Below are 18,319 nucleotides of genomic sequence, written 5' to 3' on the forward strand. Positions count from 1 at the left end.
GAGGTATCACCTCACACTGGTCAGAATGGCCATCATCAACAAGTCTGCAAATAATAAATGCTGGAGAGGGTGTGGAGAAAAGGGAACCCTCTTACACTGTTGGTGGGAATGTAAATGGCGCAGCCACTATGGAGAACACTACGGAGGTTCCTTATGAAACTAAAAATAGAGCTACCATATGACCCAGCAATCCCACTCCAGGGCATATATCTGGAGAAAGCCATAATTTGAAAAGATACACACACCCCAATGTTCACTGCAGCACTATTCACTATAGCCAAGACATGGAAGGAACCTATATGTCCATCATCAATGGATAAAGAAGATGAGGTACATATATACAATGGAATATTACTCAGACTTTAAAAAGAATGAAATAATGCCATTTGCAGCAACATGGATGGACCTGGAGATGATCACACTAAGTGAAGTAAGCCAGACAAAGACAAATATCATATGATATCATTTATATGTGGGATCTAAAGAAACGATACAAATGAACTCATTTACAAAACAGAAACAGACTCACAGCCTTCGAAAACAAACTTACGGTTACCAAAGGGCAAAGATGTGGGGAGAGGGATAAATTAGGAGTTTGGGATTAACATATACACAATACTATATATAGATAATCAGTAAGGACCTACTGTACAGCACAGGGAACTCTACTCAGTATCCTGTAATAACCTGTATGGGAAAAGAATCTGTAAAAGAAAGAATATATGTATATGGACAACTGAATCACTTTGCTGTACACCTGAAAAAAAAGGCAATATAGTATGTACTTTAAATTTAACATTGGTTTTATTCAACCAAATGCTCGAGAACTCAAATGATTTAGCTGTATGATAGCAAGGAGCAAAACTTCTTATATGTCCAATTTCTAACATCTTTTTCAGAAACACAGCCAGACTCTACAACAGAAGTAGGAATTCTCTAGCCCCAAAGCTATTGTTTTTATACTATTGCTTCTCTCTATTCTAACTCTAAAAACTAATTAGAAACATGAAGGGTAGCATTTCCAATCCTAAAAAAAGTCATCTACAGACACAGCCTATTAGAATACCTTAGTGACATGAAGAAGCAATAGAGTAGCAGCAGTTACACTGGTGTGGCCACACACAAAAAAACTGCCTAACTTTATGGCTGATTTTGCTTGATTAGTTTTTTATGGATCAGGTGTGTGTCCGTTTTTGTTTTTGTTTCTTTTGTTGTGAAAATTAAGGTTCTTTTTGGAGAAGATTCTGAATAAGTCTGAAAAACCAAAATGCAAGTAGATAATGTAGGTTTTGGAGGACTTCAAAATGCAGATGCTAACAGCCTGAATTGCCATCTATCGATAACGTTCAGTCACCTTCATTTCAGAGTAAGACATAGACTAAGTGTATGTCTCAACACCAAGCCATAAAACTGACAAATAGCTTCTCGTAAAGGTAGTATTATACCATATATTTTGGAACTCAGCTTACCCTTAATTTATAGGTGTTTTTATCTGTCATTCTTCCATGAATTATGACAGTATCAAGAAGTACTGCCATCTATTTGGGGGGAACAGAAGAGAAATGTAGAAATAAATGGAATGTTTTTCTTATTGTCCTCTACTATAACCAATTAATGAGGAAAACCATCTTTAACTTTTTCTGGATGTTATACATCAAGGCAAGATCTTGACTTTAAATTTGATATGTATTTGGTGAAATTCTCTGATAGACTCTAGGCAACGATGCAGAAATGTTGCTTTTAGCCCACAGAGTAAATGCTACAATCTTAAGAGCTGTTCAATATCTCACAGTAAACTGACTCTTTCCAAGGATATTTCCATTTAAATTTGATAAGAGGAACTTGCCTGAGTATGTTTATATCCCCAGAGTCAATTCTAATCTTAGAGTTCATAAGATGATAGAGGTGTATGCATTTCATGATAGATCAGCACTTTCATAGTTGTTACTGTGGACAGCTACATAGTTTCATCCTTTGGCTTTCTGCCTCAACATCCCTTCCTCCAGGAAGTCTCCCATCCCAGGCCAGACTAGAACCTATTATGCATATTTCCACTGATCTTTTTACATCCTCAGTACCAGCTCTGCTAGTGGTGTTCACTCCTCCGTCCGCCTCCACCTTCCACCAGTGGACTGCAAGGCCTGTGAGGGCAGGCACACAGCAGGCGTTTAATAAATAGTTATTGCATAAATTCATATGTGACAGGACTGTGGGATTGTAAATAACCTGAATTACTTGAAACTAATTTTCTTTGTGGCTGTTGTAGAAGCTACTCTATGGAGAAACATTTTCAAAATTAACAATGCAAGATATCGTAATTATCATTGTTACGATTTAAATATGACATTCAAATTTCTCAGTTAAGGAAATAAACACAGAATAATATTTTTGGAAGAGTACATATAAAAATAAACATGAGATTGCAATGAAAATATCCTCCTGATTCTGCAAAACTAAAAAGAAGGAAATCTGTGTGCCGTCTCCTGATTCCTGTGGTTTATATGTCAAGGGTGCTTTGGTTTTTATTATCACCCTTTCGGAAACTACCCATCAACCCGTACTCCACTGCGTTGCTTCTTAACGTGGTTTTGGGGTCTTCAAGAATGATCACCCATTTAAAAATTAGAGATTGTAAACGAAGTAACAATGCAAGGTAATGAAAGAAAAGCTTTTGAAACCATATTTATCAACATGCAATATTTAAAACATTTGTCTACAAATATAACATTTTATAGTAATATCTTTAATATTATCTATATACTCAGATCCTGCAATGGGGATCTTAGAAAATGTTTAAGTGTCCCTAAACATGAATGTAAGAGAGAAATTATATCAGCAACTTCTTTGCCAACCTTCTACATCCCTGAAATGTATTTTTAATGCATGAAATCAAGAGGATTGTTCTAAATCCAAATTTCTGTTTACGGAAAGAAATGTGTTTTATGTATGAATCCACATACCTAATCCCTAAATATACACCAGTTCTGTAAGTCTGAAGAATAACTCAACCGTGTCATAAAGTTAATACTTTCGGGAATGGCAGGACTATTCCCGGCCCAGCTGTGCTACCTCCACAATGCCCTTGAACGGTCCTTGCATCATACCGGGCCTTTGACAACACACAGTTAGAGCTTTATGTTGTCCGCCTAGCCTTTTGAGGTTAAGATTACTCCCGCACCACAGAGATTTGCCTTAGAGTTTTTATGGTAAATAATTTACACTAGAAATGCTGCATCATGAAATTGAGGGTAGGGAAATTGTTATTTAAGCAAACACAGTCGATCCCAAATCATCTGATATTTCCTGGATCTTACAGCAGGCTCGGTGGACATGGGGTGTGGAGCAGAGGGGCCCAAGGCTATTCACTGGAGGCGTCTCTCCTCTGAACCTAGTTATTAATGAGGCCCACCCCGCTCCCAGCTGTTTCCTCCTCTCCCCTCCTCGCTACTTCTAAGGCCAGCTTTGTCTTTCATATTTTCACTCCTGACATCCCCAAATCCAAATGGAAATCCAAGTTTCCTTTTGCAAAGGAAATCAACACCAGGTAACTTTACCTGATATATCATTTTTAAAGAGAAATAAAAGCCTTCAGGTGGACATGTCTTTCTCCTAATTCCTCATGAATTGAAAAGAAGGGAAATGGTAACAACCATAGAGTAAGATGTTCAGAGTCCACCCAGAGCAGGGGGGTCGGGCTCAGCAGAGAGAGGACGGACGTCCCTGCCCTGGAGCTGCTCTCACGGACTGGAAGGTGAGGATCCATGGAAAAGCGGTCCTCAAACAAGGGAGTCATCTGATTTCACCCTTTCATTTCCTTTTCTGTCGCTACTAATTCACTTATTCACTCTTCCAACAATTTGGGGGCAGGATTCTATCCATGGACCACTGTAGTAGATGCTCAGGTCACAAAAATAACACACGACAAACCCTCCGCTCAATCTGATCATAGGCTAATGGGAGAACAGACAGAATCAGGGATTATAGCTCAGCATGAAAAGTTCCATGCCCGATGCTTAGAGTCTGGAGAGCTGGAAGGCCCTGACCCAGGCATTCCCCACGGCACACGTGACCCTGCCATGTCCGCATTGCTCACTCTTACGGGGAAAGATATTCTGGGAGGCCAATATCCTCACCAAGTGAAGTTACTAAGTCACTGCCAACCACGAATACTTCACCTGGAGCTCACCCAGCACAGCTTCCAAATTTGTGTATCCTATTCTTACCTAGTCCTCACAATCTAATCAACCAAAGCCCGATTTCGCCATAAAGTTTTCCCCAGTAACCTTAGGAGGCTGCGTGATGCCCGTGGAGCAAGGACACCTCGATTTGAAATCCTGCTGCTAGTTGAGTGACCTAAGGGAAGACACTTTCTGCCTCAGGTCCTCACCCCCGATCAGGAGGGTGGTGGTGAGAGCCAGTCAGGATTAAAGTGAGATCGTGTGAGCAAAGTGCTGGTTGACTTTACAACAACAAATGTTAGTTTCTTCTTTTCCTTACCTTTTCATCCTTTGTCTCTTGCCTCTAAAATTCTATAATATAGAAAGCGTGATAAATAGTGAAGAATATAGCGATTATATATTCCTCTGTGCTGAGGGGCAGGGCGTGGAGGACAAGCTTTCAGGGAGAAGAGGAAATGGGATTCCCAGCCCCGGAGAAGGGGTGAGTTCCTGGTAGGGAAGTTACTGAGGGAGAGAAAAAAGTACTGGCAGAGGGCGAGTGTCACTACGACCCTGTCACTGACACCACCTTGCAGCTAGAGCCGTCTCACCATTGCCCCGGATCTCAGCCACACAGCACAGAACAAACCCCCCAATAACAGAATTAGTAAGAAACTGAGATAAAGGGGTCACAGAGAATTATTTGGTATCATGTAAGTTTTGCACATTTCATAATTTCCAAGTTTAACCCACATGACTGTGTATAACTTGGTCTGGGTTATTTCTGCCTCCTTGTCGCTGTGATTTTGTGTGATTTTAGGCAAGAAATATGACTCCTCTAATAATAGTAGAAACATTAACAACAACAGTAATAATAGTTTATAGTCATGGAGCACTTGCTATGGGGCAGGCACTGTGCCAAGTGCATGGCCTGTATTAACTCAACCCTCACAGCAGCGCTGTGAGACAGTGACCACCATCACCTTCATTTTACAGTCAAAGAAACTCAGGCACAGAGATGAGTAACTTACCTACAGTCACCTGAGATCCTAAATTCACTCATATATTGGATAGTATAAAAATTCTCATGAAAAATGTTTCTACCATAAAATGAGAGACTCTTGGAAAAATGATGATAAAGTATATGTCACTCTACGACTATCACTCCAAGTGAATCAAGATACCAACCAGCCCTGGCCTACGAGACTTTCACCCTGATGGGGTTTCTCTTCCCCATGGTGCTCCCATCCCAATTCGCCCCCTTGCCCTGGGCAGTAAAAACTAATTGTATTCATCATTCCAGGAACATTGACTCATCAGCATCAGGTTACCAGAGTTCCCTTTCAGCCGTGCTCTCCACCCAGGCCTGGGCTCTGGAAAGCAGAGCATCTAGGGAGGGGCTCACTGCGCGCCCACCCCACCATCATCGGGGTGGGGTGCCGACCCGCCAGGCCCACGCCTGGCCCTGAGTCTTCTTGTCACCTGCTGAGGTTTCAGACGCTGGGTCTGGACATTGGAACCCTAGTGTTTTGAGGACAGGAAGGCAGTAGAATAAAGTACCATCAAGGCCTAGAATAACCTCTTGGTCAGTGGCTCCTGGGCCGAGTCTCCTGTGCTCTCAGGATGAGAAAAGTTGGAACTCTAGGTGCCCCTCCCCCTACAGGGGGGAGAAAACTGCTAATTTGAGGGGTCTGACCCTCAGGGAGAAACAGATCTAATGATGAGTCCAGCAATTGAATGAAGCAAAGAAAAGACACAATTCTTTATAAGGACAAATCTCCAAACAATAGAAAACCATGGACTGAATACCAGAAACTCATTTAAACCCTTTGAAACTGCACTACTCCAAAGTCCTAGGAAGTGCAGTGGAGAAAATAATCCTAAACAGATGATAAATAAGGGGTTTCACAGAGAGGAGGAAAGAGCAGGAAAGATCCCAGCTCAGATCAGCGGTGGCTCCGGGCCACTCACTCACCCTCTGAGCCCACCTTTTCATCCCTGTCCTCAATGCCACCCTCCCCCCACCTCCTCCAGCCTCAGCCTCATCCCCGCCTCAACCCCAAGTGCAGACTGGGCACTGCATTTATACAAAAGAAAGGCAACTCCCTGGAGAAGAGAGACCGTAAGAAGGCACAGCCCTACGTGGAGGAATAAGATGAGTCCCGGTCTCCAGCCGGATCCAGCCTGGAAGAGGGTGGCCACTCATCTCAGGCCCTGCCTGCATAGCCCGACCCACCCTAAGTGGAATGGGCTGGTGTGTATGGAGTGCCCTCCTCAAAGGATATTGGAGCCAATTTGTAACAAGAAAAAAGGAGTCATTAATCGGAAAAGGGATACAGTGACCCTACAGATACTAGGTGCTCTATACATAGTAGCTACCATCACCGCAAATCTTCCCTTCATAGTTTTGAGCTCAAAAGTTTCTTTCAATCAACAGCCTGCTTCAGCACAGCCCCAGCGTCCAGATTGGCCCTGCAATTCCACCAAGAGTGCCACAGGTCCGCCACTGAGGCTAACAGACTACTTCTATGGGCTCTGCAGTGACATAATTGAAGCCGGGTTTACATTGATTGAAACAGTATAGTTTTGACAGAATGAAAATATTTTAGTAAGCGGCACAACACATGTTTGAGGAAAATTCACAGAGGTGCCCCTGCCCCATGGATTACCTCACTTACCTGTGAAAGCACCGTTTTGGAAGTGAAGGGGGAGGGGTGGTAGGGCCCCCTTCTGCACAACAGCATCTTTAACAAACGCGCCAGCTGGTCAAGCACTAACTGGGCTGGTTTGAAACAGCGTTCACTATTGCCAGTGACTATTCACAGGGCTCTGGGGGGAAAGAACTTCCAATGGCTCAATGTTTATAAATGCTACTGCTGTCCCCCAAACACACGTCTCAGATTACTGAGGGATGCTGGGAGCTTTTGCCAGAACTTGGGTGAGGGTATATGAGTTTTAAACGGGAGAGGAGTCGTTAGGGAAACCAAATTAAACTCATATAAAGGAGCGCTTGGTGGTTCGGAGTCTGAAGACCACTTGAGTAAGATGGGGAACCCGGACCTGTCTGGATTCCTTCATTTTAATTTGACAAAGTCTCACAGACAGAGAAAGCATTCAGAAGGCACAACACAGCCGGCCAGGCACTTTGTGTCTTTTTATTTGAAGTTTTGCTACTTTACCTCTACAGCTGCCAAAAAAAAAAAAAAAAGGCTAAACTTCAAATGTGGGATATCAAAATAGCGGAGTTTGTGTTTACAACTCGGATGGTGTAATCGAAACTCCAAATGCTGGAGAAACAATAACACGAGTGAGGCGAAGTCAGCCAGAAATGAAAAGTCAGTGTTTCCATTACCACGCAGACAGGGTTTTTCAAGAGTTTATATAACTTGATCGTTAAAAAATGCTCCAGGCTGAAAACCTGGTTTGTGTCAATCTTGGACTAAACTAGTTTGCAAAACTCAAGTTTGTTTGCTCTGCTTTTTTATCCCTTTTCAAGAATGTATTGCTTTGAAACACTGCACATGAAGCTGAACCAAAAAAGTATGGAGACCTTGTGAGCCAATGGTGTTGCAGCATCACCCGTTTTTTAGAAGAAACTGCTGCTTTCTCTATGTAGGCTCACCTTCAAGGTGACTATGGCACTCAAATCCCTTTTCTAACTCATTCTTTTGTGTCTCCCTTCTCTGCGGTGACTTCAAAGATATTGGAACTTCACATTGGAACGTTCGCTTTTGTGGAAATAAATTTCAAATTGGAATTTAACTTGTTAGGAATAAAGTTTACTGTTGTGATTTTCATTATGTTGGCTCGGGTGGAACAGAATAGAGCTTTTATATGGGGACGTCAAAAAGGAAGGAAGGGGGCTTCCCTGGTGGCGCAGTGGTTGAGAGTCCGCCTGCCGATGCGGGGGACACGGGTTTGTGCCCCAGTCCGGGAAGATCCCACATGCCGCGGAGCGGTTGGGCCCGTGAGCCATGGCCGCTCAGCCTGCGCGTCTGGAGCCTGTGCTCCGCAACGGGAGATACCACAACAGTGAGAGGCCCGCGTACCGAAAAAAAAAAAAAGGAAGGAAGGCAGTACAATAGACTTGTACGTGTTCAAGACACATCGCCGTGAAGAGGGCAGTGGAGGTCAGCTGTGCATGAATAAAATGATCTAGGGAAGCACAGTGTCTGGAAGCCCACATATTTGGCTGGGAGGTTAGGAAAGGCGGGCCTAGCTCTCCAAGACTGGGTTGCAAGAAATGCCCAGGAAGAGGCATGTCAAGAGGCCAGATCTGACTGGTCTCTATCCTTCACCACCAAGAAAGACAGACTTCATCTTCCATCCAAAGGGTCTAAGTAATTTGGATTCTTGCCTGGGAAGGAGCAGATAACTCAAGAATGAGCTTCTGTGTGTGTGCATATGTGGTGTGATTTGTGTGTGTGTGTGGTGTGTGTCTGCATGTGTGTGGTGTGTGCATATGTGGGGTGTGTGGTATGTGTGTGGTGTTTGCATATGTGGTGTGTGTGTGCGTGTGTATGCATGTGGTGTGTGTGTGTGTGTGTGTGTACTTTAAGTTTGTATGTCTTTCTGTCCGTCTCTGCCTATGCCTTATAGGAGAGACTCCACAGTACATTCGTTTGTAAATGCGGAAAATGGACTTAACATTTCACATTACATTTCTTACTTTCACCTTTATAGAATTATTGAAAATGTTATTTTGAATAAAAATAGAAAGACATAGACTGTGGATTGGAAGAAACGATGTGCTCACACCCTAATTTAAGCCCCCTCCAGCACAGTCCTTTCCACAGCATCACTCAGCACCTAAAAGTATCTGCAGACACAGGCAAGCTGTAGTTTATAAGCTCAAATTTGAAAAATCTGATGAGTTGTAATATATCCTGTGATGAAATACTTTCAGTGATAAAGAGAGCTCATTATTCATAAATGGCCTTTTTTAAAACAAAAGACAATATTTTATTTTCTACATTGCAGTAGTATGAATTCTTACTCAAGAGAAAGTAAATAAAATTTTGACATCAAAACATTATTATATATATAACATTATATAGTTGGTTATGGAGTCTCATCTGGTATACCTACCTATTTATTTTTCTTCAAATTCAGCTTTCATTTTTGGGAAGGTGGCAAGCTTCCAGACAACACTTACGGTTAAAAATCCTTCCTTCTGGCCCTAGGAATGCCTGATTAAGAACTACCCAAAGGATTTTTGATTAAGAAGCAATACAAACTATCATTGCTAACATTTCTACTAAGTCCAAAGAGACTTGAATCCGGCCAAATGTAATAAATCCTTTTTATCATTATAATAATATAACGAAAGTACCATTATTTAAACATTTTATTTTATCGAGTTTTTAATAATGATATGACTTTTATCAAGCATTAAAACCACATCTTAACAATGGGATATTATTCAGCCATGAAAAGGAATGAAGTCCTAACTCAGGCTACAACATGGATGAAACTTGCAAACATTATACTGAGTGAAAGAAGCTGGATACAAAAGGTCACGTATCACTTAATTCTGTTTGGATGAAATGTCCAGAGCAGGTATAACTACTAGAGGCAGAAAGTAAATTAGTGGTTGCCTAGGGATGCATGGAGAGAGAAAGAAGAATAACTTCATGGGTGCAGGGTTTCTTTCTGGGGTGATGAAAGGGTTTTGGAATTAGATAGTGGTGATGGTTGCACAACCCAAAAACCACTGAACTGTGTTCCTTAAATGGGGGAACTTTATGGTATATGAATTCTATCTCAATTAAAAAAATAATAACCATATCTTAAATCATCAGATCTTAAATCAAGAATCATTTTGATAGGCACTATTATCCAAGGAACTCAGCACTCAATAAAATGGCCAGAATGAATGCTCACTTTAGTTCTGTAAAGTTTAGCTCTCTAAAAGTTACACGGTGAGGGATAGTGAATAATTTATGACTACAGATTTTACTAAAGAATCTCTCACTACATTTATGTTAATACTATTTGATCCATGAAGAATTTTGATCTGGCTTTTATTTTACAGGGAATGGTTGGTTTGCTTCACTTCACTTGTGCTAGCACTTATGAAAGATCAGGAAATTTCAAACCTACAAATGGGTTCCTCAGCAAAAAACTGACCATTTGAAAACTATTATTTTAGTCTATTTCAAATATTCACTTAAAACATGTGGATTGTATTCCATCTACTTGAAATGCTTCTGTTTCTTTCAAACGACAACCACACAGCCTACAAAAATGGAAGTAGAATTTATCCAATGGTAGGTTAATTCTGGAAAGATGATCCTACCTAGATAAAGCATATACGTGTCGACGTTTTCAGATCAAAACCTCAAAATATAATGTGTATAAGGTATATTTCCTTATTCATTTCCTTATGAATAGCAAAAAAATCTCCCAGTTTGAAAAAGAAACTATCGTGTCATTCACATTTTTCCCATAAAGATGCACGAAATCTTACATTATTCTTTACAATAAGCCTGAAGTCACTGTCGTATTTATTTGACGTTTGTACTCGTATTTATCTTATTAGATATTGTACATCTCATCTCACCAGCCATAGTGGCAGCACCAGGGTCTGTACGTAAATCTTGATTTTTTTTTAGACCACACCCAAGCATAATGTCTTACATACAGATCACAGTCTAATATCTAATATATGTTGAAGATGCATGAATTAAGCTGTTCACATTACCCCATTGTCTAGGTATATAAATTTCTTTGAATGTATTTATAGTGTATTAGATTGACAAACGGCCAAAAATTGTCACAAATTTTGTAATGTCATCATTGCCTAGATTTCTATAAGCATTATGACACATAGCTTTGTTATTCACGTACGTAATATAAAAAAAAAGCCACCATCATACTCACAGTTGTAACCAGGTGCAATGCGGTGCTGTGCCTCCAGACTTGCCAACGTGATGTGGAAAATTATATGCAGCAACAGGAAGGAAAAGCTGGTGAAGCACAGAGACTTTAACAACCGTCCTGTGTGTCCTGGGAAGAAAAGCACAGAGATTATGAGCAATCCTGAGATGACCTCACTCATTCTGACCTTCGTACCAGTCCACGTAGAACACATTTCTACATTACCTATTGTGTAGACTGACTCAAAAGAATATGAAGTGTAACAATGACTCTCTTAATTATTAGTCTAAAGCTAAAAGCATCTTATTCCCTTTGTAAAATTATATAAACACTGATTAAAAATGCGACATGAAAGAAAGATGCTTTCCTATTTATCACAGGATATGTTACCACAAAACGGAACCACTAGAAAGCCTCTGGTCCAGAAAGTTTTATAAGGGAGTTCTGCCAACTTTGATGAAACAGATAATCCCTGTCTTGTAAAAACAGTTCCAGAGAGTAGAAAAAGAAGGAAGGTTGCTTAAAACATTTTACAATTTAGAGTAAGTTTAATTTCAAAATTAAATAAAACTAGAAAAAGAAAGGAATTTATAAGCCCATTTTACTTATGAATATAGACACAAATTATTTGAAAAAAATATTTGCTCACTAACTGAAATATCAAGGTAAAATGCAATACATCACAATAAGCTAGTATTTATTGCCGAGAAAGAAATGTGGCTTAATAGTAACAAATCTGTAAGGATAAGTCATATACTGGTAGGCTGATATGATAATTTTCTTAATGGATATGGAATAAGAATCTCATGAAGTTCAAAATCTATTTACAGTAAAATAATACAACACTCAGAAAACTAGGAATAGAAGGAAATATCCTTAAGATAATAAAGAATTGGGACTTCCCCGGTGGTGCAGTTGTTAAGAATCTGCCTGCTAATGCAGGGTACACAGGTTCAATCTCTGGTCCAGGAAGATGCCACATGCCACAGAGCAGCTAAGCCCATGCACCACAACTACTGAGCCTGCACTCTAGAGCCCACAAACCACAACTACTGAGCCCACACGCCACAACTACTGAAGCCCACGCACCTAGAGCCCGTGTTCTGCAACAAAGAGAAGCCACTGCAATGAGAAGCCTGCGCACCGCAACGAAGGGTAGCCCCTGCTCGCCGCAACTAAAGAAAGTCCGCGCACAGCGATGAAGACCCAATGCAGCCAAAAAAGAAAAAGAAAAAGATAATAAAGAATTTATGCCATAACTAAAGCAAATATCCTGTTTATGGTGGAATTTTAGACATAGTTGTATTAATATCAGAGAACCATGAAGGACACTTGATACCCTTGCCACTTATATCACTGGTTGTACCGGCCAGTGTTATAAGAAAAAGAAAGAGTTGTAATAACTAGAATTATTTACAAATATGATCAAATGGAATTATTTGCAGATGACATCATCATCAATATAGAATGTCAAACTGAATCCACAGACCAACTATTAGAAAAAAATACACAAAAATGATTCAGATGCAATATCATCTTGCAAAAATAAATATATCTCCTCTGCATTAGCAATCATCAGATAGAAAACAAGATACAACTTAAATTAGCAACCAAAACTGTATTGTAAATGGTTTTGTCAATGTGTCAGTCTAATCAAACATCTGATCAGATTAAAGTCTGTAATGAACTGACTTTACTAAATAAAGAGATTTTTCTTGATAATCTGGGCAAACTGATTCAATCAGCTGGAAGTCCTGAAAAGAACAGGTGATTACCCTAAAAAATGAAGCTTAAAGGTCTAAAATGTCATAAACATAAATACAAATATAACTAAAATGTCTCATTTTGTCTCACTTCTGATTTATGAGTTTAGCCAAGGCTTGTCAATTCTGTCGATCTTTTCAAAGAAACAACTTTTGGTTTTGTTGATTCTCACTATTGTTTTTCTATTCTCTGTTTCATTTAGCTCTGTTCTCACCTCTATTACTTCCTTCATTCTGCTAGTTTGCAGTTTAGTTTGCCCTTCTCCTTCTAGCTCCTTAAGGTGTAAACCTAGGGTATTGATTTGAGATCATTCTTTTTTGATAGTTGTTTACAGCTATAAATTCCCCTGTGATCACTGCTTTTGCTGCACCCAATAAGTTTTGGTATGTTATGTTTTGCTTCCATTTGTCTCTAAGTATTCTTTAATTTCCCCTGTGATTATCTCTTTGACCCACTGGTGTCTAAGAATGCATTGTTTAATTTCCATATTTCCAATTTTCCTTCTGTTATTAATGTCTTAGTTTCTATTGTACTTTGAGAAGATACTTTATATGCTTTCAATCTTTTCAAATTTCTTGAGAATTTTTCCATGGTCTAACATATGGTCTATCCTGGAGCATATTCCATGTAAACTTGAGAAGAATAGGTATCCTCCTATTGCTGAGTGAAGAATTTCATACTTATCTGTTAGGTCTAGTTGGTTTATAGTTTTGTTCAAGTCTTCTTTTTCCTTATCATTCTTCTATTTAGATGTTCTTTCCAGTATTGAAAGTGGGCTACTGAAGTATCCAATTATTATTGTAGAATTGTCTATTTCTCCCTTCAAGTCTGCCAATGTTTGATTCATGTATTTTGGGGCTCTGTTGTTTGCTGAGTAGATGTTTATAATTGTTACATCTTCTTGAATTGACCTTTTATCAATATATGATGTCCTTCTTTGTAACAGTTTTTTTTTTTTTTTTTTTTTTTTTTTTGCGGTATGCGGGCCTCTCACTGTTGTGGCCTCTCCCGTTGCGGAGCACAGGCTCCGGAAGCGCAGGCTCAGCGGCCATGGCGCACGGGCCCAGCCGCTCCGCGGCAAGTGGGATCCTCCCGGACCGGGGCACGAACCCGCGTCCCCTACATTGGCAGGCGGACTCTCAACCACTGCACCACCAGGGAAGCCCCTGTAACAGTTTTTTTACTTAAAATACATTTTGTCTAATACTAATGCAGCCACCGCAGCACTTTTTTGGTTATTATTAGCATAGAATATCTTTTTCCATCCCTTCACTTTCAACCAACTTTGTCTTTCGATTTTAAGTGAATCTCCTGTAGACAACATATAATTGGGCCATGTATTATTATGTATTCTACTCCTTTTACCTTTCATTGGCGAGTTTAATCCAATCATATTAAAATAACTACTGATAAGGATATGTTTTTGTCATTGTGCTATTTCTTTCCTGTATGTCATACATATTTTTCCCTCATTTCCTGTTACTTCTTTCTTTTGTGTTTTTGAAGGATAAATTTGCCTAATATAAGATTCTTTTTTAAAAACATAGAAAACAGTTAATTAGTTGATTCATTTTTTACATTGTATATATTCTTTTTAAGATTCTTTCCATTACAGGTTATTACAAGATAGTACTGAATATAGTTCCCTGTGCTATACAGTAGGACCTTGTTGTATCTATCCTATTCTAACCCCGTAACTTCTTGCTAACTAATAATAAGACTGAATTAATTAGTTGGAGTGTAATACCATCAGATATATACTCTTTCAAAAACTTTTTTTCCCTCCTGATCTTGCTTCCAAAGACTGTCCTGGTTGCAAAGCTGCTGCTGCCCTGAAGGCATCTAAAGTCTCCTCCACCCCATTCTATCTCTCTGACCAGAGGAACTGGGGGAAGGGGTCCCAAGAGCTAAAGACTGAACGGGAAATCTTGGTGAGAAGAGACCCAGAGGGGGATCCTCTAATTCTGTTATAAACCAGTGTAAGTCCTGGTCTCACCCCCAAGCTACACATGCGTGGAACAGACCCAAAAGAGCTTTCGGAACTGAACTACGATACAAAGAACCACACAGGTCCCAGACCGACCCCTGAGGGGTACGTGCACAAAGCAGACCCAAATAGAAAAGCAAAGGTTTGAGAACTGAACTGACATGGAACCAGCAGCCACAGAAAGTGAGACAAAGCTTGTGAGCTGAAACCAACCAGACTGCCTGCTAAACCACAGAAACAAAGGGGAAAAAAATCAACATTATCCAGAGGATTTTGAGATGACCCAATGATTCATAACACAATATTCAAAGTGACCAGGATATAATCCCAAATTACTTGGCATAGGAAACACCAGGAAAATCTGACCAATTCTCAAGAGAAAAGATAATGAAGTCAACCTTGAAATTACCCAGATGCTGGAATTATTAGAAAATGACTTTAAAGCATCCCTTACAACCACACTCCACGAGGTCAAGGTAAATAATCTTGAAATGGAGAGCTCGAAGCTGTCAGCATAGAAAGAGAAAAAAAAACAAGCAAGAAATAAAAACTTTAGAATTGAAAAAATACAACATCTGAAATTTAAAATTCACTTGATGGACTCAATAGTGGAATAGAGATGACAAAGAAATGAGTCAGTAATCTGGAGAGATTAATAGAAATTATGGACTTTGACTATCAGAGGGCTAAAGATTGAAAAAATTCATCTGCTCTCAGGTCTGAGATCAAAGGATCAAGGCCCATCATTTGTGTCATTTATGTCATTAGACTTACCAAAAGAGAGGAAAGAGAGAGTGGTCCAGAAAAAAATTTGGATGATAGCTAAAAATTCCCCAAATTCATTGAAGACATAATTTACACACTCAATACACTCAGCAAATGTAAAAAGGATGAACTTGAAGAAACCACAACAGACTCAGAATAACCAACTGGCTGGAAATCTAACATAAAGAAAAACTCCAAAAGCAGAGAGAGAAAAATGTCACATTACACACAGGGGGACAACTCTGAATTACCACATATTTTTCATCACAAACAGTGAAGAACAGAATAGCTGGAAAAGCATCTTTAAAGTTATGAAAGGAAAGAACTATGAACCCAGGATTCTATATCCTGTGAAAACATCCTTCAGGAATGAAGACAAAAAGAAGACATTTTCAGACTAAGGAACACTGAGAGTATTTGTCACCAGGAAGTCTGCTCTAAAAGAAATGCTAACATAGCTTGTTCAGGCTGAAGGGGAATGATACTAAAGGAAAACGTGGAACTTCAGTCATGAATAGGAGCGAAAGAAATGGGTAAAAAGATATTTGTTTTCATACACACACACACTCACACTCACGTACACACACCCCTAATTACAGCCATGCTCCAATTAATTCACGGCATTTCTAGAAATGATCTCTGTTTTTCTGGTTTTGGAAGTATTTTGTGTGCACAGAAATAATTGAGGGTATTATGTTGCCCATGAGTTTTGAGTAGTCAGTCTTATTTATACAAGAAATACAAATCATCCAAGGATATGTCACGTAATAAATAATCACTCATAATTAGAAACATAAGAAAATGGGGCATATGTTTAAAAGACTTAAAAATATATCGGCTAACTTCAAGATGATTTCCCAAAGTAACTCAGATAGCAGGTTCACAAAATAGGCAATTTATGGCCAGCATGACACGGGACCAAACTGCATACTTATATACTATTTTTCTCTGGTTATTAAGCAGAAGAAATTCAATATTAACAGAAAGAATAAATAACAAGGAGAAAAAGTAGAGTTTTTTCAATCAATTTTAATTTGGGTTTTATTCATTGATTTTGTTTATCTGTAATATATTTCCTCAAATAGAGTTAAAAAAAATACTACTGTTACCCCGTAGATTACATCCAGGAACTGGGATTTAAACATAGGTATAAATCTAACTCCTTATTTATAATACTTTTGAAAGTATTCAGAGGCTATTTTTTGAATTTTATTTTATTTTTTACACAGAATTTTATTTTATTTTTTTATACAGTTGTATAAAATTAGTTTTATACAACTAATTTTCTTATTAGTTATCTATTATATACATATTGGTGTATATATGTCAATCCCAATCTCCCAATTCATCCCAGTACCACCATGCCCCAACCCTGCTTTCACCACTTGGTGTCCATACGTTTGTCCTCTATATCTGTGTCTCTATTTCTGCCTTGAAAACTAGTTGATCTGTACCATTCTTCTAGATTCCACATATATGCATTAATATACGATATTTGTTTTTCTCTTTCTGACTTACTTCACTCTTTATGACAGTCTCTAGGTCCATCCACGTCTCTACAAACAACCAAATTTCATTCCTTTGTATGGCTGAGTAATATTCCATTATATATATGTACCACATCTTCTTTATCCATTCGAACTGTCAATGGGCATTTAGGTTGCTTCCATGACCTGGCTATTGTAAATAGTGCTGCAATGAACACTGCGGTGCATGTGTCTTTTTGAATTATGGTTTTCTCTGGGTATATGCCCAGTAGTGGGATTGTTGGGTCATATGGTAATTCCATTTTTAGTTGTTTTTAAGGAACCTCCATACTGTTCTCCACAGTGGCTGTATCAATTTACATTCCCACCAACAGTGCAAGAGGGTTCACTTTTCTCCACACCCTCTCCAGCATTTATTGTTTGTAGATTTTCTGATGATACCCATTCTAACCGGTGTGAGATGATACCTCACTGTACTTTTGATTTGCATTTCTCTAATAATTAGTGATGTTGAGCAGCTTTTCATGTGCTTCTTGGGCATCTTTATGTATTCTTTGGAGAAATGTCTATTTAGGTCTTCTGCCCATTTTTGGATTGGGTTGTTTGTTTTTTTAATATTGAGCTGCATGAGCTGTCTATAAATTTTGGAGATTAATCTTCTGTCCATTGATTCATTTGCAAATATTTTCTCCCATTCTGAGGGTGGTCTTTTCATCTTGTTTATAGTTTCGTTTGCTGTGTGAAAGCTTTTAAGTTTCATTAGGTCCCATTTGTTTATTTTTGTTTTTATTTCCATTACTCTAGGAGGTGGGTCAAAAAAGATCTTGCTGTGATTTATGTCAAAGAGTGTTCTTCCCATGTTTTCCTCTAAGAGTTTTACAGTGTCCAGTCTTACATTTAGGTCTTTAATCCATTTTGCGTTTATTTTTTGTACGGTATTAGGGAGTGTTCTAATTTCATTCTTTTACATGCAGCTGCCCAGTTTTCCCAGCACCACTTATTGAAGAGACTGTCTTTTCTCCATTGTATATCCTTGTCTCCTTTGGCATAGATTAGTTACCATAGGTGCATGGGTTTACCGCTGGGCTTTCTATCTTGTTCCATTGATCTATGTTTCTGTTTTTGTGCCAGTACCATATTGTCTTGGTTACTGTAGCTTTGTAGTATAGTCTGAAGTCAGGGAGCCTAATTCCTTCAGCTCCGTTTTTTTCCCTCCATATTGCTTTGGCTATTCAGGGTCTTTTGTGTCTCCATACAAATTTTAAGATTTTTTTATTCTA

General features: G+C 39.1%; 1 protein-coding gene across 2 annotated transcripts in view; it reads right to left on the reverse strand.

Annotated features, from left to right (window-relative positions):
- Positions 1-18,319, reverse strand: part of PIEZO2 (piezo type mechanosensitive ion channel component 2) — a 272,873-nt gene that overhangs the window by 202,647 nt on the left and 51,907 nt on the right. For both annotated transcript variants that reach the window (XM_060310455.1, XM_060310454.1), the window contains exon 2: positions 11,040-11,165. In XM_060310455.1, the coding sequence (XP_060166438.1) occupies positions 11,040-11,165 (126 nt within the window). The remainder of the gene's footprint in view (positions 1-11,039; positions 11,166-18,319) is intronic.

This window comes from Globicephala melas, chromosome 13 (genome assembly GCF_963455315.2).
Source record: "Globicephala melas chromosome 13, mGloMel1.2, whole genome shotgun sequence".
NCBI lineage: Eukaryota > Metazoa > Chordata > Mammalia > Artiodactyla > Delphinidae > Globicephala > Globicephala melas.